Here is a 20,736-nt window from a genome sequence, read left to right as displayed (position 1 = left end):
TTTCCTATTTCGGTTGAATTTCATCAAGGATTAGCCTTAAGCCCATATATTTTTGCTTCAGTCATGGATGTTCTCACTAAACATTTGCAAGAGGATGTACCTTGGTGTATGCTTTTTGCTGATGATATTCTTCTTGTTGATAAGATTAGAGAGGAAGTTGAAGGTAAACTTGAATTATGGAGGTCAACCTTAGAGTCGAAAGGTTTTCGCATGAATAGATCTAAAAATGAATATATGGAGTGTAATTTTAATGGTAATAGATCTAGTGAGGGGATTGTGATTTTGGGCGATCAAGTCATTAATAAGAATACACGTTTTAGATATCTTGGATCTATTGTTCATAGTGATGGTGAAATAGATGGGGATATTATCAGTAGAATTAAAGTTGGATTGTTAAAATGGAGGAATGCATCGGGCTTGTTGTGTGATAGAAAAGTCCCCCTCAAACTTAAGAGAAAAATCGATAAGATGGTGGTGAGACCTGCAATGCTTTATGGTGCCGAATGTTGGCCATTAAAAGAGAAGCATAATACTAAGCTAAGTGTTGCAGAGATGAGGATGCTTAGGTGGATGAGTGGCTTTACTCTTAGAGATAGGATACGAAATGAGCATATACGTGAAAAGGTTGGAGTAGCTCCAGTGGAAGATAAGATTAGAGAGAGTCGCCTTAGATGGTTTGGTCACATAAAACAACGGTCTTTCGATGACCTGGTTAGGAAAGTAGAGGTGTTAGATTTGACTCATGTTAAGAAAGGTAGAAGTAGACCTAAAAAGGCTTGGTTAGAAAATATTAGAAATGATATTTCGTTTTTAGATTTAAATGAGAATTTGACTTTTAGCAGGACACAATGGAGAAAAAGGATTCATTTAGCCGACCCCACGTAGTGGGACAAAGGCTTGATGTTGTTGTTGTTTGTTGTTGTGTAACTAAAATGGGTTTACCTAGGCTTGTTGTGGGCCATATTTGGTATCTTGATAACTTACATGCTGACTACTAGATTGATAATCCTTTTGAAGATTGATCTCAGAATGGTCATATATAGATTCACCTACGTCCTTTCTTAAGCATGTTTCATCTTTTTTGATTTGATTCTAATGTATGATATTACTAGGGACAATCAATTTACTTATCTAAGGAGAATTCATGAGGCCTTACATTGAGAAAAAAATCACGTGAATTTAATGATGTTTTGTAGAGGGTTACGAATTGCATTATTATGCATTCTTTAATTATCTTAGGTTTTTTTTATTTCTGTAGAGGGTCACGAATTGCATGATTATGCATTCTTTAATGATCTTAGTTTTTTTTTTTTTAATTTCTGTAGAGGGTCACGAATTGCATAATAATGCATTCTTTAATGATCTTAGGTTTTGCTATTTCTGTAGAGGGTGCTGCAATTGACCTCGAGGAAGTTAATGCCAGTTGAGATTGGCACCAACTGCAAAACATCTGTGAGGTTAGGAGATTTCACGGTCTGAGAGGGGCTTAGTTTTATTATGCCTTCCATTACAAGATGTCTCAAAAAATTGGAGTTGAAGTGGACTGTAGTTGCCATGATGGCACTGACATGAATACGAGTCTGGCCGATGCTTCTGTCTTGAAGCTGCAAATTTTTGTGGGCTTTTAGTTAGCATATGATCTTTTTGAGGTTGAGATGGCTGAAATTTTGAGTTAGCAGGGCCATCCGATTGCTTTTATTAGCTAGAAGCTGAATATGGCTGAGCAGATCACTCTAGTCATGACCGTGAATCCACTGGTTCCATGCTATTGTGCAGGCCTTGTGGCATTGCCAGCATCATTTTATACCGTGGGTGTTTATTCTCTCTTTTTATTATCAAGCACAATATGTTAACTCTAAAAAAGTTAGGGTCTCAACAGATCAAATGAGACATTATTTCTATCGGAGTACACATTTGTTCTTGCATGCCATAATGGCATAATATAAGAGACATAAAAACCTCGCTTAATTTTGCAAAAAATTAATCTGAAGAAAAGAGCTCATGTATTATAAGAACTTATGTTGAAATGAAACCATTACAGTTACCTGCCAACGTGGTGATAGATTGATGTGAATGCTGCCTGGTGCCTGCAACATGTGAATAGACCATACATGATTAGAATGGAAGACACAGAACCTGGTATCCTATGAAGCGTTTTAAATCATTTAAAATGGCATTGGCGTCAAAGTCAATTGACAAAAGCATTCTTACTATTTTCATTCATTTTGTTTATCATTGTATTGTGGTGGTATATTTAATCAAATCTAGAACCTCCTTTTTGCAATCCATGAAACTGTAATGCACTATGAATGTTCTTTTTTCGTTTTGTCCCTTTGTTTGATTGACTTCTTGATAGCTGAAGAATTACAATAATCCTTCACTTTTCAGTTATTACTTGTTTTTAAAATTAGTGAAGATGACATGAGTTCTCATTTATCTTAAGCAACTTATAATTTTAGGTTTCTTTGGTTTTAACCATATGTACTTTGCTAGATTGCTCAGGCCACATCCAAACAAATGTCCAAGAGGGATCCATTGAGACCTTACATGGATGTTGTTGACAACATGCTTGTCCAAATGGTATTTCTTGATTGATAAGATTCTTTCCCATGTTAAAAGAACCGGTAGCATCTCATTTACGTTGTTTTAAGATAAGTTATTTTTTCTTAGTTTAAGGAAGATCCATCTTTCAAGCCATCAGGGGGAAGGTTGGGCGAAAATGATATGGATTATGATACAGATGAAAAAACAATGGCTACACTAAGGCGCCAACTAAAGAAAGCTCATGAGGAGTATTATCGATGTAAGAGGTATTGTCCATAAATTTAGTTGATCACCTGATTTGCAGTTGATCAGTTACTTTATTGCTTCCGTGCTACCATTTAGAAATGTATCGATGAAATAGATTAACAAATTTGTATCTATAGACTAATTAAGTTTTAAGATGAAAAAATTGTTGAAACTTCAAAAAGATTTTTTACAAGGTTCTTGTGGTTTTCGTATAACTATCTTGTTTACACCTTTTTTTGCAGTGAATACATGACATACGTAATGGAGGCTCTACGGCTAGAAGACACCATAAAAAATTATCAGCATTGTGATTCAACTGGATGGTTAGTTCAGCAGGACTTGTGTTCACTATTTCTAGAATGTTCTCTTTTATGCTTCTTAACATCATGCTATTTATTATTGACTTTTTCTTAACTCTATTCAAAGATTGAATTTTTACCTTCCATCAAGTATCAAATCATCATCATCATTAGCCTTATGCTAGTTATTTGGGATTAGCTTTATGAATTCTAATTTTTCATTTATTCTTCCTCTCCCTAAGTGCTATCTAAAGAGTTAAACCTGTTCTTTGTTAATCAATTTGCAAATCTATTCATGTAACCTTAGTTCTAATCCCCCTTCTTTCTAATACTTTAAAACTAATTTATCTACTCATGTAATGGAGACATTTTCTATCCTTCGTTGTGTATGCCCAAACCAACATCATCATCATCATTAAAGTTTTCCCAATTATTTGGGGTTGGCATTATGAATTCCTATTTTTCATTAGTTCTTGTTGTGTGCTATTGGAGGTGTTATACCTATTCTTTATAAATCATTTTGAAAAACTTTTGTCCAATCTACCTTTCTCCTTTCCTAGACATTAATTTATCTGTTCACCTAACATATGTATTTTCTACCTTTTGTTGTTTATATTCAAGTTACCTAAGTATATTTTCACTCATCTTATCTTTAATAGATATCACTTCATCCTTTCATTAAATATATTCATTTATTAATTTTTCTTTCATAATTTTCTCATATGTCCATTTTAACATTTTCATTTTTGTGGCATTCAAATTAAAATATCAATCATTTTTTTACAACCCAATATTGAAATCCAATAATATTGCTAGCCTATTTGCGATTTTATGGAATTTACCTTTAAGTTTCCATTCTATCCTCTTATTACTTAGAAGTATATAATAAAATGAGGAGTTGACGTAGAAGATTTCTCTTAAGCGCCCTTAGTAAAATTATATTATCCACCTTAGATGGATGCAACGGGTGCATCTGACTAGATTTGATTATTTTGATGAAAAGATGCACTCCCTAAATATATTGTAATTTACTTAGACATACTAAGCTTTAACATTTACCCAAAATTCAATACAAGTTGAAAAACATATTCAAGTGATTTCCTATCTCAATCAATTCTAAACTCAAAGAATGTTGATTTTATGGTCTTAAGTGTGTTAGAATGTAACAAAATATCTAATTTGTTCATTTATTCAGTAACAGCTTTAGTTCATTACCTTAAAGAATTGAACTGATAGTTTGTAAAATAAAAAGAAAAGAAAAGAGAAAAACAAAAGAGATGTCTCATTTCACCAAAGTGACTTGATCCTTCATCTTTACACCAAAAAAAAAAAAAAAATTGGAAGAGAAAAGCCCTCTGGTATGCACTCTTGCCCAGTCTAGAATCCCGAATTTGCTTGCTACCCGCTCTTCAATCCTGCATCTTGGCCTCCGGCCCGACTAGGCTTTGCTCCTCTCAAACGCCAGCCCTCCTTCCGCTCACCCCCGTATCACTACTCGTCCCCATCTCATTCACGTCTCTCACACTCAGCCCAACCGCGTCCCTCCTGACTTCTGCTCCTATTTTGTTCTGAACGAGCGCAATCTTTATTGTGAATTCGACGCCGATGCGGTGCAAATTCAACCGTGCACAATAATTAATGAAATCCCTCTCGGTTAAATGAAATCAATTGTAACAAGAGTACATGCATACAAAAAACAACTAAGACTGCGTCGTTGTATATTTGATCCGACCAGGGAAAAATAATTAGATGATCTCACGTCGTCGTATCTTTGATCCGACTGGGATGAACAAAGGCAAGGGCCTACCCGACACCTTGTCTCAAATTATATAGTTTTTAATAATTTTTATATAAAAATGTTAATTAGATAATTACTATCAAATTAAAAAAAAAAAAGAAAAGAAGAAGAATAAAAAATAATAACAATAAAAATAAAAATAAAAAAATAATGAGAAAAACTATATCGAAACATTAAACTTCTAAAACAAAAGAATATTTACACTAAATAAAATTTTTTTTAGTATAATGATCCAACTACATAAAGCATAACAATAATAATCAAGTTGGATTGACATTGGCTCTAGCACTTGCAAACAAATAAATAAATATAATTAATTATTGCATAATATGCGATAAAAAAAAAGGGCGTCATTAATGCCTAAGCTAAAGAAAAATGTAAAGCAAATAATGGCTTAAATATATCAGAATTCGTTTAAAAATTAAACAATTAACAGGCAAATCCTAAAGGGGAGTAATAAGTCCTATCTTAATTCAAATCAATAGGAAACTTCTAATCGAAGCAATAAGCTCTAAATTAAATTAATAAACAGCTTCTAATCGAAGCAATAAGACTTAAACCAAATCAATAGGCAGTTCCTAAAGGAGCAATAAACCCCAAACTCTAACTACAACAAACCAAAGACAACATCCAACTATCTCAGTCTGCTCGGGATCCCTGAGAGGAGATAACTCATGGATGCTAATCAGATTCTCTGGATGTAGCGGTCTATATGACATTAACATTGGGTAGACTGAGAATCATTAGTATATCCAGGATGACGGAACCATCGGATCTTGATCGGTTATACCTCCATCCCCTATAAACTTCTCTCTATTAATACAAATAAATCTTAAATTGTCAACCTTAGATCTAAAGATATAACAAAGTGACTCATTTTTAATCGAGAGTGTTCTCCCAAGAGTGGGAGGAGTAATTAATTATGAGGTCTTACACTCATAGGAAGTAGAGATCTCAAATCTAAATAAACCTTGACATGCTCATTGGGGGAAATCTGGTTATGTAAAAAAATTAATCTGTCTTAAGAAAAAAAAAAAAAAGAAATCGTAAGTCTAGAAGGTGGGATTCATACCAAATTATTTTTCTTGAGTGAAGGCTGATCTAGTGAACAATCATGATAAGATGGAGGTAAGTATTTTTCTTTTAAAAGCCCTTTCATTTCAACCTTTCCCCTTTTTTCCCGTACTCATCAACTACATTTTAGCTTGCCCGATCAATTTTAGTTATTTAAATCTCACTTGTCACTTACCAGATATTGTTTTCCATGGAAATAAATTGTCTGTCCTTTACCAATTAGAAAATATCCTAGGATCTATCTTTTCATCAGAAATAGATGCTTTAATTATATTATGTCATCATCTACATGATTGATATTGCATTAAATTGAAGAAGTATAACTGAAAATTTCAACCATGCTTGCAATCAAATCTTCAACTTCTGAATGCCCATACAGCTGAAAACAATTCTGTATGATATCAGTTTCACTGATGTGTCTTCAGGTTCAGTTCTATGTGCTTGGATCGCCATGGCTTGGAGCCTTGAAACTTTTATCTTGCTGTTAAATTATGACGAATTAGTCAGCTGTTCTGTAGCCTTGTAGAGCAATTTTGATGAAGTCAGATTTTCTGGCAAATTCATGTTGGGCGCATCATAATCCCATCAATAAGATTTTAAACTTATGCACTTTTGATACTCAATCTAGTTGTATGTAAATCCTCGTTTGCTTTGGATATAATTGTCCATTATTTTATCTAGCAAGTTATGGAACACCTTGCCCTTCTAGTAAGTTTGAACCACAAATGTTATTATTTATGGTTGTCATCTGCTAGAAAATTGATTTAGTCGTCATGGCTGTCTTGAATTGTGATCCCAGGTCCAACTTCGGTGATTTCTTAATGCATGTGCTTTGTTTGGCTGCCCGCAGGAAATATATTTCTAGTTTCAGAGGAAGTCGGACCGGGGCATTCGGATCATTTGCGGATACAATGGGTAACTTCTTTGTTTCTATGAAGTCAATTTTATGGCTAATAGTTAATGACGGAGTGGTAAACTGGGAAATAGAAATTTGGCTGATCTTGCAGAGCTTGTATGGCGCTGCTTTCTCAAAAATAGAGTTAAGAAATTTGCAGCAGTACTACTTGGTTGTATGACTGTTGCCATCCTATTGGCTGAAGCAACCATTCTGCCTAGTGGGGTAGATTTGTCTCTCTTTTCAATACTTATAAACACAGTTGGGAAGCAGGAGATGCTCGTTCAGGTAAACATATGGAGGGATGACATCACCATTTATTGATGAACTATTTCGAATTTTCCAAATATATATTTTTTTACCTTATTGATTAAGTATTGACTTGTAATCAAGCCACGACTCGCATCTTAAGATTAGGTCTTGCTTTCTACATTGTCTTCTGTTGTATAATGTTCATTGCTGTCATAATCATCTTTAGTATCACCCAAACTATTTGTGGTTGACTTTATAAATCTTTCTCCTTAATTCGTGAAGTTTTGCTATAAACTATGGCAAACCAATCTGCTTGTTATGAGATTCTTTTATAATATTGTTATTCCTAAGAAGTGCATAACCACGGAAGCATGTATGATGCATTTTTGTCTTCATGGTCATATTTTTTACAGCTATATAAATTCAGAGTTTCAACATTAATTTACTGTTTCTCTCTATGTTTTTTTCTGATTATAGGCTGATCTGGATAGCACTAAAGCACAAATCTTAGACTAGTATGAGGATCAAATGTTAGGAAGGATGATAGGCATGAACAAATTCACTTGGTTTCTGTGGGCTCCAAAAATTCGAGCTTTTAAGGCCCTGGTCTCTCTGCGTACATTCGGGGAAAGTTTTAACACATGAAGTTATGGGGGAAATTTTCTGAAGGCAGATTAGATAGAGATAAGACACTACCCAGAGATTTCACTCTCTTAGCGAGGAATTTGATATCTGAATTCTGGTTTCCTATAGGCGCAATACAAACCCCTATTGTTAATTACCCGTCTCGATAATGGGAGAGCCCTTTCGATTAAGGATACTCATTAAATAAATACTTAATATCTAGTGTATAGTAGCATCAAATTTAGAATTTGAATTTGGAAATTCTATCATCTGTCACTTAAAGTAGATGGAGGGGGGGGGGGGGGGGGGAGATAATAAACGGGGGGGGGGAATGATAATAAACCCGATTAAGGTCTCATGGTTTCGCCGCACCAGGTCATCATTGTCCTTAGTCCACTTAGTTAAAGGAAGTAGTCGACCCAACTTGACCGAAGGAATAGTCATGAGTTGCTTTGTACAAGGGTACCTTATAGACTTAGGATGAATGTTTGACTAAAGGACGAATTCAAGTCAACCATAGCTAACAAGAGGCTTTGTGCCTTATCGATTATACCTTATAATTCATTACTCAATTGTAAATAGCCATTGGGGAACATACAAACTTTTATCCATGACCATATACAGTGGAGTCGTTCGACGGTCGCGGTCATAATCATTTACCGCATGGAGTTGTCCTTGCCAAGCCATGGGTTATTGATATGCCAAGGGGGGAGGGGGCCACTTGACCAGCCCAGACCAGCCAAAATAACAAGAGGGGCAGCAACAACAACAGGAGATGTAGTAGCAATAAGGAGAAGACCTGGACCATCCCAGCCGGACTGTCGAGCAGGAGCCGAACCAGCCCAAGGGTTGGGCAAAACTAGGGGAAGAATCAAAGGGTGATTTTGGTCCCCCTTATGTGGCCTAGGGAAGCTTTAATTCATTATGTAAGGAGGAGAAATTAAGGGAGAGATTTTTAGTAATAGTTTATTTGTTTTGGAAATATTTTCTAATTATGCTTATTATATTTAGGAAGGTACCTAATCAAGAGGTTGTTGTTTAGGAAAATTCTTAATTAAGAGAAATCATTTAGGAAGGTTTCCTAAATCATATTTAATTGTTTATTAAGGTTTCCTAAATCATGCTTAATTGTTTAGGAAGGTTTTCTAAATAATGCTTAATTGTTTAGGAAGGTTCTATTTATTTAGAAATATTTTCTAAATTATGTTTATGTTGATTAGGAATGTTCTAATTGTGTTATTGTATTCTAGGACTATTTAATGAGGAGTTTGTTTATGGCTTAGGGTATGTTATTAATGAGCTTTGTGAGTGTTTCTTGTCCACGGTTTTTGCGAGGTATTCTAGCAGCGTCTAGGATTTGGGAGAGAATGTCCTCCTCTTGAAAGAGGACCAATGTATCTTGTTTGTTCTTATTTATTTTCTTATCAATAAAAATATGTTGGTTTGCTAAAATTTACTATTTGTTCGCTGACTTTTGATGATCAAGTCATATCAAATTGGTATCAGAGCAATTTCTTAGTCAATTAGAGAAGTTAACTTGAATGTGAGTTTTTTTTTTGTTGACTAAAACCCCTTTTTATTTATTTATTTATTTAATTTTTTTATTTTTTTTAATCCTTGAATAAAACCCTAATTAAACTTTTTGGACATATTTGGTTGGTCATAAAACCAGCCATATTGTGTCATAAATGACTTCCCTGATGTAGATTCATGTTAAGTTGTATTAATTGCCCGGTTAGGAAGTATTTTGATTTCTCAGCTGAAATTCAGCTGTGTATCACTCTTTCGTCTAAATAAATTAGATTTAAATCAAAGGCTTGTAATGATTGGCATTATTTGCGGGCTATTTTCATTTTGTTCAAATGCTAGCATAACGCTGAGCTGACATTATTCTTAGATTACTACTTCACCTTCATGTTGATATTATCTTCTTTACATCAGAAGACTCTTCTTTCTGGTTATTTATATCCATTTTATTTTCTTACTTTTACAACTGCTTATTTAACTTGATATGTGCTTTTGCAGATTGCTGCGTTTGTTCCTCTTATGTATATGTGCATTTGCACATATTATTCGTTGTTCAAGATTGGAATGCTCATGTTCTACTCTTTAACTCCAAGACAAACAAGCTCAGTTAGTTTGCTTATGATATGCTCGTACGGCTCTGCTTTTCAAATTTTTACTAATTATTGGAATCCTTGTTGATTTTGTTCTTTTATGTGACTAATCTGTTTGTGGCAGAATGGTTGCAAGATATGCACCTCCGATTTCCTACAATTTTCTGAATCTTATTCGCCTTGATGGAGATAGGAAAACTGTTTTTGAGAAGGTGATCATTCTCCAGCATTTTCTGTACACATGAAAAATAAATTTTGGCTTAATTTAAAAAATTGCCCGGTATTGATGTCAAATATGGTTTTCTTAGCTTTTAATCTTTTCTTGTGATGCCTGCTTTTCTATGCTGTTTAGTGGTGTTGCGTGTATCTTTTTCTTTTGATGTAAGCCAAATAAATGCTTGTAAATGAAACTCCAAATCTCCTCCCTATGTGCATTCAAAAGCAGGCCCAAAATTTAAAATTGAAAAATATTTAATATTTTTTTAGGAAAAAGTGTTGCTTGACAAGCTAGGATGCCTCTCGTTAGGTTAATTTAAAGATTAATTATCATGACAATTAATTGTACCTTGTTTTATTTTATTTTATTTTTTGTAAGAAATAGGGGGACACCAATTATTTTTTTGGTGGAAATATTTTAAAGATTAATTTTTTTTTAATTGTATAAATTAGCACAAATTAAGGTTTCAAGAGAATCAGTTAAAGAGTAATTAAATTTTTTAAAGTAGAATGTTGTTTTTCAAATATGGAGAGATCATGACGGGGGATGCCATTATAGCCTATGAATGATTTTTATAGGAGGGTTTTTGGTATATTACTATATTTTCTTATGTGTTTTTCTCTATTTTTTTTTTATAAAACTTTGTGCTATTTATACTGTCATTGATTAATGGAAAAAAAACTATGATCTCTTGAAAAAACTTATGTCTATATGAAAAATTGGTGCCGTCTGATTTTGAATTGATTTACAAATCAACCACAATTAAGATTTACAAACCTAACATATTCTCCTCTCTTATTTATTGTTCTCCTACATCCCCACTAACTTCTCAAAGTCTTAACCCACCTCAACCCGTATAAAATTGAACCATGTTCTTATAAAACCCTAACTTGTGGTGTCCCCTTGCTAAGACTAGCAATATACAAAATTTTGAACTGTACAACTACACTTCAAATTGACCTAAAACCACTTTCATTCTCTGATATAAGGTCTCTATTTTTTCAAACCCCTCCACCATGATTTACATTCACTATATAACTTTTGTTTCAAGAATAGAATATATTATATTTCATCAACAAGGCATCTTTGAAATCAAGTTATAACATTTGCTTTTCCCTTGCTATTAGATTACTTTAATATAAATTTACGTTAAAGAAATTAAGTATATTGGCATACTATGTTGACAATTCTAAGATTAATTTGCTTGTTTTCTGACAGCTGAACACCACATAAAAGCCATGCCATTCCTATTTTTAAAATCTTCCCCACCCATTGATACACGAGAGTTAAATGCAATGTAAGGGTGTGATCCACAAAGAAATATCTCATGCAACCTATTATATGTATTTTTAAGACTTGAAATTGCAATTATATTCTCTTGATGTTTACTTGTGATTAATTAATTTATGCTTGTATATCTTATAAAAATAAGTTGGTAACAAATGTTTAAAATTTCAAAAATATTCAGGTACTTGCATTTAATTATTGCATAAGATTTATTTTTTCTTATGCAGAAATATTTTTTGCAAACGGAAAGAAAAAAAAACTACAAGTTGTTTATGTATTTGTAAGACTAAAAGGGTTTTGTCGAAAAGACGTAAATTATCTAAAAAGAGCTTGTGACTAAAACTGTATATTCTGACTCCTCTCCTCAACTAAATTTTTTTAATTTCATCTTTCCATCTTTAGCATTTTTATATATAAAACATTGCACTTCTTATTGTGTTCATAATCATGCATCCCTTTACATCATAATATAGCTCCTACTATTCTACACCAAGTTAAAATTTAAAACTATGTCATCTATTGGTGAGTACAATATTAAAAAAAAAATTATTAGCTTAAATATTTGGAAGGCTTCTTTGATTGGCAAAGTATGAAGATAATCAGAGACTAATTTTGCAAAAATAAAATTGATAGGAAATGCTAAATTGTAATGAATTTTTGGAACGAGAGTAAAAAATTGGGAGAGAAACTTTAATATTGGTGGAGATACAAAAAGATTTTGAAATCTAAATGCTGCTCAAGGTAGTCTAAAACTCATAACCATAGCATAACGTCCTCACAAATTAGAAAATATCCTTCTATATTTGGTGAAGGAGATAAAAAGTGTTTAATCTCAACATAAATGCTAGAACTCAAAACATTGTTGATAGGTTTGATTATATAAATGAAATATTCGATTTTCTTGAGAAATTAATAGGACAAGTTCTTAAGGATGATCTAGAACCTCTTCCTAAATATAGTGAAATTTTAAATCCCTGGTTAAATTTGTCTGGCTCAACTGATGCCTGAACTACTTGATTAGACTTTTTATTTTTTATTTTTGATACACCATACCTTCCAAGATGCATTTATTTGATGTGGCCTCAAATCCCCGATCTTTTTTTTTTTTTACCTTAGGGCATACTTAATGAGATTTATCTCTTGAGATGTTTGACACACCATTTTCCCTTGGGATATACATACCTAATATGATCTTAGATCCCTAGCTTGTTCTATTTGACACGCATTAGGTACACAAATGCTGAGCTGCCATCTCCATATGACATATAACCTTAGCTTAGATATTATTCCTAGACCTCTTTTGTTAGATTTAACTCACTTGATTCAGCATTCTTAGATGAATTATGCCATTGATAGTTTGTTTTTAAAGCCTTCTAATATAAGTAACGTCACTGTTCATTCATTGTATGATACTACATTTTACTTAGCACTTAATGTGCATGGTCTTTATCCATATGTGTTATAACTAGTTGGCATAAATATTGATAATATTGTTAAAAGTATTTTTTCAGAACTATTCATCTTGGAAATATTATAATATTGATTATGTTCTTACACTCAATTCCCTACCTATAAATCCAACAAATATTATCTGAAAAATAGCAACCTTAAACTTTCTGCTTATCTTTTAGTTTCGCCTCTTGACATTTTAACTTATTACTCTTATTTTCATCACATGTAATATCTTTTAATCTAAAGGGCTTATTAAGCATTGTTTTTGGAAAAACTAGCTCATATGTAGGGTATATAAGTTCACTTTTAAAATTATTTTCATTATCAATTATCTCGGTGATTATAGATATTGTACCATTAGATGCACCCACTTGTATAGAAACATTGAGTATTGTCTCTCACGCTTTATCAAAATATTTTCAACTCTGCTGAGTAAAGTTCATTGAGTGGTGGAGAGTTGATGCAGGGCAAGCAAGGAGGCTTCTCACTAGATTAGTTTTAAAGGCTGATTATCTTGATAATTAGTTGTACCTTATTTTATTTTTTTAAGAAATAGGGGCCCACCAAATTATCTAGAGGGAATGTTTTAAATCGTAAAACCTATTTAGAATCATATAAATAAATATAAATTAAGAACTCAAGAGAATCAATCAAATATTTAATTGAATCATTAAATTGGAGTGATATTATTTTCTTTCAAATATGGAGAGATCTTGAGATCGGTTATTGTTTTAACATAGAAATAAATATTCAAGGATATATTTTGGTGTATTTCCTTATGAGTTACCCTCCTTTTCTATAACACTTCGCGTTAACTCTTTATACTCCCATTGATTCAGTACAAAATAATTTTGATTTCTTGTAAAAGTTTGTATCTACATTAATCTACAACAATATGTTGATGTCAGCTTTTATATTGATTTACGAATCAAGCACGTTTAAGGTTTATGTATTGGACTGACAATTCTTTTGGGTATTTTTTGAGTCCCCCATATACTTGAGTGTTCCTAAAGACCAAACTATTGTTATTTCCCATCTTTGGTAGTCCTATCAACATCATAGCCATGTTAAACATGTCATCTTTGGTTGTTTTCCATATAGCATATGAAGATCGGATAACAATAGTCTCTTTTTCATGGCCATCTTATGACATCGATAGTTTGAAAACAAAATCTTAAGAATGAACGCACTAAAATTGTGTTGTACCTACCCTCTAATGATCAGACAATGCTTAAGACCAAAACAAGCAACATTTTGTTGTCCACACCATAACTATTTATGACACTTTCATTCTCGCTATCTGGGGATGTGCTGATCTTATCATCACACACCATTGCTTCATTTGTTAGCTGGTGCGCGTGTGCAAAATTTTGAGCTAAGATAGCTTGAAACTCTTGTGCACAATAGATCGTGTAAATATCTTACCTCATTAGGCACCTATCATGAGGCTTTTGCATGGCATCAATGCTTGTAAATTACCAATTTATGCTACTGGTATGGATTATTTTTATTTAATTTTTGGATATTATTTTATTGAGGTAGGTATATTTCATTGGTGGAAACTCACGTTTTGCTCGTGGTGGTCATTTACCTTGATTCCTTTGGGCATATGATATCTATGAATCGGGGGAAATAATCTATCGCCCAATTGGAATGCAAACCTTTGTCCTCCATCAATTGCTGCTCACACGCATTGCTTGTAGTGGCCCTTCGCTCTTGATTTTGGGGTCAGCTTTGGCCATTGTTCTAGCCTCAACAGCACCCTCAAATGCATTACCTCTATTTATGAATGTGGTGCCAGTGATGGACCTTACTCCATCTCATCTCCAACAACCATTTTCTCCCGTTGAGGTAGTCATTGGGATTTTTATCTACAATAGCTAGTTCCTTCAGTTGTTGCTGCTGATGAGATTCATTATAATTAGCGTGAACTCGACATTGACATGACTTTTGTTTGTTTCTCCCTCTATGTTGCCTATCGAGGCGTTGACGCTACATTCGCCTTAGGCAAATCTTTCGTGCAAGTGGTCTAGGCCTAGAGTTCGAAAAATGCTAAACCCTCTTACAATTGCCCCTCATCATGTTTATATGATTTTCATTTTTCACATTATAGCATCAAATCACTTTTCTCATCTTCTTTCCAAGATAAACTTGCTCTTATTAGTCCTGAGAATGCTATCAACCGGTTTGCTGAACCTCTAAAATTTTTCTTGTTTGGAAAGTGCATGTATGGCCACCCCACTTTTTCGATTATGAGAAGCTTTTTATATAATTGTGATTTGAGTGATTTTTTCTATTACTTGAGGTATGTTCTTATCGAATTCTTGATTGTATAAAATTGCATTGCATTGTGGGCAGATCCATTCTCATTGTGAGCTTCCCCAAGAATCCTCTATTGTTCTGATCTGGATAGCAATTTTCGTATCCTAGAGTACATTTTTTTAACAAATCTATCATATTTTGTCTAGGCTCTGATTTTAATAATCCATTGCATGCGGATGTTTTGATGACATCCAAGTTCAATTCCTATGTGGTTTAAGTGTTGGTGGAGGTTGATGTATCTTAAGGCCTTTCAAGGGAAAAAATGGATTGGAACTAATGAATCTGATTACACAAGGATGTCTTTGAGAGGGTTTCTTTCTATTGTAATCATTATCACCTATTTGGCCACAATATATCTTCTTGTAGAAAAGTAGCTTCAGTTTTAGATGTTATGATACTTTGAGATGCTCTAGTGGAGGTTGATCCTAATAGCTATTCTTCTAATAAAGAGTCTTCTTCTTCCCCTCAGGAAAATGTTTCTTGACTCAGGTGGCTCTTAATGCAATGGCTCCCATTGATTCAACTTTTTTGGACCCTCTATATTTTTCTCATACTATTGAAGAATCTTCCACTCAACAGACTATGATAGCTACTCCAACTATTTCCCTTAATAAAAAGACTAATTTGAATCATTTCTCAAGTCATTTCATGTCTGTGGTATGTAGGCTCATTTAGATTTTATTCTTTGTAGGAAATTTCTCAAATATGGCGATGGAGATTTCTTTTACCTCCTTCCTATAAATGACGTGGAATGGAGGCAGATTAATTTTTTTCCTATAAATTACATTTAAAGTTAGAAGTATAAGAGATCCTCTAGTAAGAAATTTTCCAATTATGATCCATTTGAACTTTTTATTTACTCTGAAGTCTTGTGTGTCTACTTCCATTTTGTCTTTTTATGAGTTTCTAGGTACTTTAGTAATGATGCAGTGTCCTATCTTGTATTTTCAATTTAATTAATGATATATCCTTTTATGCCAAAAAAAAAAAAGTTTGTTTATTTCGTTCTATTGGTATGCTGATTTTCTTCTAATTTTCTTTTTCAGAGGATGGGAAACATTGACGATGCTGTTCCTTTCTTTGGTCAAGGCTTTAATAGAATATACCCTCTTATTATGGTTATTTACACGGTGCTGGTTGCAGTTAACTTTTTTGGTCGAGTGATTGATTATTTTGGAAGCTGGAAAAGGTTCAGGTTACGGAATGAAGAGGAGGATATGAATGGCTTTGATCAATCAGGAATAATTATCCTGCAAAAAGGCAAGCTTGACAAGTGTACTTTGGTCCTGCTTTGTTATATGTTAGTTGCCCTCCCTTGCACACCCTTCCAACCTTCGAGAGAGATCTATAATTTTCCATTAAATCATTTTCTTCATGAATCTGCTCACCTGTGAACATTACTTTCAGCTTTTGTGAGAGTGCCTGTCCATTAAATTAGTTTAACACTAAGATTGCCTACTCTTGCCATTCACATTACAATGGTATTCATCATAACAATGCACAGTGCTGCTTGGGAAATCTGCACATAACATTATTGACTTACATTATAAAGCAAATCACTAACTGATTTCTGTGGCCACTTCACTCCATACAGAGCGTTCTTGGCTTGAAAAAGGGCATAACGTTGGTGAGCAAGTCATACCATTAGCAAGAAATTTTGGCAACGTTAATGTGGATCTTGAATCTGGCAATGTCTCACTGGTATGACTTACTTTCATTTTTTGTGCTTGAAATTCTGAAAGTGCTACAACTCTAGTTAAATACGTTATGTTCATGAGGCCACTGCTTGATATTTGTCTTGTGTCACATGAGTTATTTCATGCTCTTAACTTGCAGGCTAGTTTTTTCTTCTGAATTTATTGATATGAGATAACTCAGGCTTCATTTGGGACGGCTTTTTTTGCTGCTTTTTAAAGTATCTTTCTAGTTCAATAATTAATATTTTTCTACTAAAAAGCTGCTTTAAGAAGCAACAAGAAAGCCATCCCAAACGAAGCCTCTGTTGCATCTCATTTAATAGTCTGCATTGAAACTGTATTTAGAAAAGCAGGCAGCTCATTGTTTTGTGTATAATATCATTTTATAGGAATCAAATGGTTAACGTCTAGATGATTACCCTATTTGATTGGCTTTTATCATATGCAATAGATTTTCTTAGCAAAATGGTTAGCTCAAATATTCGTTTGTCAGATCTGCTTGCATTAGTTATAAGATGATGATCTGTTATTTATTACTTTGCAGGATAAGGATACTACAGAAGGTCCTTCCAAGGAAGAAACCCAAAAGACCCTAAAATCTCAGAGAAAAGACAACCAAATACATGGCACCAGCAAAGAGGCCTTAGCCGAAAAATATGCAACAAGGCAAGACCGAAAGTCATCCATCACAGAGACATCAAAAAAGAATGCCGTCTCCCACAATCAATCAGATGTAAATACTACCGAATCAGGCTCAAGTCTTTCCTCAAAGTGGGCATCCATGAAATCTGGATTTCAAAAACTTAAGAACAATATCGGTGCAAGAAAGCTGCTTCCCCTGCGAGAGATTCAGGAAATATCACTTCCTGCCCGTGTTTCGTCATCGGAATCCCTGGACGAAATATTTCAGAGACTCAAACAGCGCCCACACAAAGATCAGATGGGCAATTTTGACTCTGAAGATGGTGATAGTTAGGACATTTTATGGCCGGAGCCAACCAAGATGTGTCACCTCAACAGGAAATAGTTCAGGCTTCTTCATAAGTTACTCCAACCATATTAAATTTGTAAAGACCAGTAAAGTGGATTCCAACTATAGTGAAATGGTTACTTTATACAACACAAATTTACAGCAATTAATGGTAGGTGTCAAGAAATCAGTAAAATTGTCTCATGTATTTGTGCCAAAATATCAAGAACTGATCAACGGGACCAAAAAAACAATATTGTTCTGATTGATTATAACAGCATCTTATTGCTTCTTAAATTTTTACTGTTTTGCTGCTTGCTGTCTGTGGTCTATCTTGTTTGGAATTTTTATTCTGTGTAAAGTCCGGACGTCATTCATAGACCAATAAAAATGTGTCACGTCATCTCAAAAGTGTACCGAGTGCGGTACTGACACTCGGTACCGATGCTTGGTACCAAGCGCGGACCGGACGGTTCTCCCGTCCGATGTCCACACAGAATAATCTCTCCTCTTGTTTGACGGAAATACTCATTTGGTAAGCTTTTGGCATCTGAAAATTTGGAGGAATCATCTCCATCTGGTCCTGTTGATGCTTAGGCTGTATAATTTCTTGGTGTGAAAATGATTAGTTGGTTGTAACCTCTCATCTTCCATATCCATCGTGACGTGTTGTGAACATAATTACTAGATTTTGCTGGACCCCATTTGATTTCTGAATTTCAACGGAGGTGCCGTAGACAGCTTTCTTCCTTTTTTAATAATGCCTGCCTGTAGCCAACGATAGATATTCTCATTTCAACCGCTTAGCTTTCAATAATACCATAATCAATTGCATATCCATTACGCTAACGAAAGAGCAGAGGCAGTTGGCATGGCTACTTGAGATGAAGAAGCCAAACAATGTTCCTCAAGAAATTCTTCAGCACATAAGAAAAGGAAACATGAATCAAATATAAAGAAAAAGGCAAGTCATTTTTTCAAGAAATTTCTATAAACGAAATTTCAATAACGAAAAACAAATGCTCAACATAATACATATATACACAGATCTATAATTTTCTTCTTCTAAGTGAAGAAAGCCCACATAGAAGAAGACTTCTCCTTCACGGTCTTTGAATGATAGAGCCCTACTAATTCCTTCTCCTTCCTTCTTCCCTCTCCGGCCAACATAAACTTGGTCCAAAACATACTACTCGATCTCTTGCTTCTCTTCTTAATCTTCTTCTTCTTCTCCTTCCTTTCCTCCTTTCCTTCTCCAATCGGAAACGCCAGCGAACTACTCCTCCTCAAAGGCTCCTCCTTTCCTCCTCCCTTAAGCAAGTGCAACAGAGTCCTCTTACTGCGATGTTTGCGTCTCGGAGACTCGTTTAAAGAAGACGCGTCATTAGAATCATTATAAGAAGAGTAAGCTGCTGAAGAAGCCATGGAAGAAGAAAGATTAGTCGTAGAAGAAGCAGAGGAAGCTGTGAGCTGTTCGAGCCTTTCCTTGAGGCAATAGGGACAAACCCCTTTTGACTGCTTGTGGCTCGTGTGCTTCTTACACTTCCCTTCCATCTCTCCCTCTCTCTGTTTCTCTCTTGCTTTGTTTAATGGCTATCGTTTATCACTAGTGCTTCCTCTTTTGATGAGACATATATAGAGAGAGAGGGAGAGGGAGAGAGAGAGAGAGGATGGAGGAGAAGAGAAAAGCTTCTGGGATTCTTCTTGTGCAGCAGTTACTTAACCGCGCTGGCATCCTTAAAAGGTCTTTCGGCTTGATGGAACGGTTCAGTGGCTTGGCCTTCACGATCCACGTGGGAACGGTTCACTTTTTCTAGATAGCTAAGCCGGTCCCGCCCGACCCCTCTAAACCCGAAACGGCTTAAAAGGACAGTCTTCACACCGGGCAGTATTGACTCACTGTCCCTTCGCATTGGAAAATAAATAAAATGATTTTACATGAATTAAATAACTGTGTTACTATGAATTTTAATTCTGTTTTTTTTTTTAAATCATTTTTATTTACTCTTTCGATTATTTTACACCTATGTGGGCACGACTTCTCCACTCTTATAAATTTTAATTATATTATCATTTTATACAACAAAATATTTCTCTAATTTTATTGTTCTATGACTGCTCTAATTATATTATGCAAAAAAAGCAGAAAATGTCTCCTTAGTTCAATTACATGTATGCCACTCTATTAATTTTAATTATCTTCCATCTAATTTTTTGAGCAATATATTGGAAAAGGTAGCATTATTTATTATGAAATTTGATTTTGGCAATGTTTTTAAAGTTACCATATTAGTGGGTATAAGTTATATTTAAAAGAGCTAGAGTAAGTGGCATCAATGAAAATAACAATAATATATATATATATATATATATATATCAAATGTATTCTTATTTATTATAAAATCATACTTTTTAAGTTCATATTTCCTCTTACACGAATTTCTCAACATTTAAGCTATTTTTTTATTACATAATGTAGTAGATATGGGCTCTAAGGGCATCTCCAACCGAATTTTTCATTTTTCACTTCAAAAAATAATAATGACCATATTAATTTATCTTCAACCGAATTTAATTATTTCAAAGACAAAAAAAAAAAAAAGCGGTCAAGACGATGGGACTCACGCACGTGCGGGGCATCCACGTCAGCAAGCGCGTTGCGCGCCCCGGATCGCGGTTCAAGAGTGCGTGAACCGGCTCACCGGTGGTTTGGTGGTTCAGTATCGTCGGCAGGAGACCTAATGTCGGCCGGTCGGGTGTTCCTGCGGTCTTCGATAAAAGCATGAATAGTTTGGTTGGTTGAGTGGATCTGGATTTAATTCTAACTTATAAGGACACGACGTCCGCATATAATTTTTGCATAATCTCACTTCATAATTTAATGGCTTGAGATGCGAGGGAGCATCAGATCCCAATAAAGCAATAACGGTGGATGAATTTTG

The 20,736-nt window shown here is 34.3% G+C and overlaps 2 protein-coding genes across 2 annotated transcripts in view; one reads left to right on the top strand and one right to left on the bottom strand.

Annotated features, from left to right (window-relative positions):
* Positions 1–18,091, top strand: part of LOC110096420 (LMBR1 domain-containing protein 2 homolog A) — a 36,800-nt gene extending 18,709 nt beyond the window's left edge. Inside the window, exons 5-14 of the mRNA XM_020822371.2 lie at positions 2,494–2,580; positions 2,671–2,810; positions 3,033–3,113; positions 6,812–6,876; positions 6,969–7,144; positions 9,758–9,888; positions 9,974–10,061; positions 16,174–16,387; positions 16,722–16,828; positions 17,369–18,091. Coding sequence (XP_020678030.1) covers positions 2,494–2,580; positions 2,671–2,810; positions 3,033–3,113; positions 6,812–6,876; positions 6,969–7,144; positions 9,758–9,888; positions 9,974–10,061; positions 16,174–16,387; positions 16,722–16,828; positions 17,369–17,800 — 1,521 coding nt within the window. The 3' untranslated portion in view covers positions 17,801–18,091. The remainder of the gene's footprint in view (positions 1–2,493; positions 2,581–2,670; positions 2,811–3,032; positions 3,114–6,811; positions 6,877–6,968; positions 7,145–9,757; positions 9,889–9,973; positions 10,062–16,173; positions 16,388–16,721; positions 16,829–17,368) is intronic.
* A 121-nt stretch (positions 18,092–18,212) lies between these two features.
* On the bottom strand, positions 18,213–19,517 carry LOC110096421. The gene is made up of 2 exons (XM_020822372.2): positions 18,879–19,517; positions 18,213–18,711 (listed from the first exon to the last, which is right to left on the bottom strand). Exons 1-2 carry the CDS (start codon positions 19,346–19,348, stop codon positions 18,702–18,704), a joined length of 480 nt encoding a protein of 159 aa, XP_020678031.2. The 5' UTR covers positions 19,349–19,517; the 3' UTR covers positions 18,213–18,701.
* Positions 19,518–20,736: the final 1,219 nt, after the last annotated feature.

Source organism: Dendrobium catenatum, unplaced genomic scaffold (genome assembly GCF_001605985.2).
Source record: "Dendrobium catenatum unplaced genomic scaffold, ASM160598v2 fragScaff_scaffold_817, whole genome shotgun sequence".
Lineage (NCBI taxonomy): Eukaryota > Viridiplantae > Streptophyta > Magnoliopsida > Asparagales > Orchidaceae > Dendrobium > Dendrobium catenatum.
Note: the sequence above shows the minus strand (reverse complement) of the source record. Positions and strands in the feature narration are given on the sequence as shown.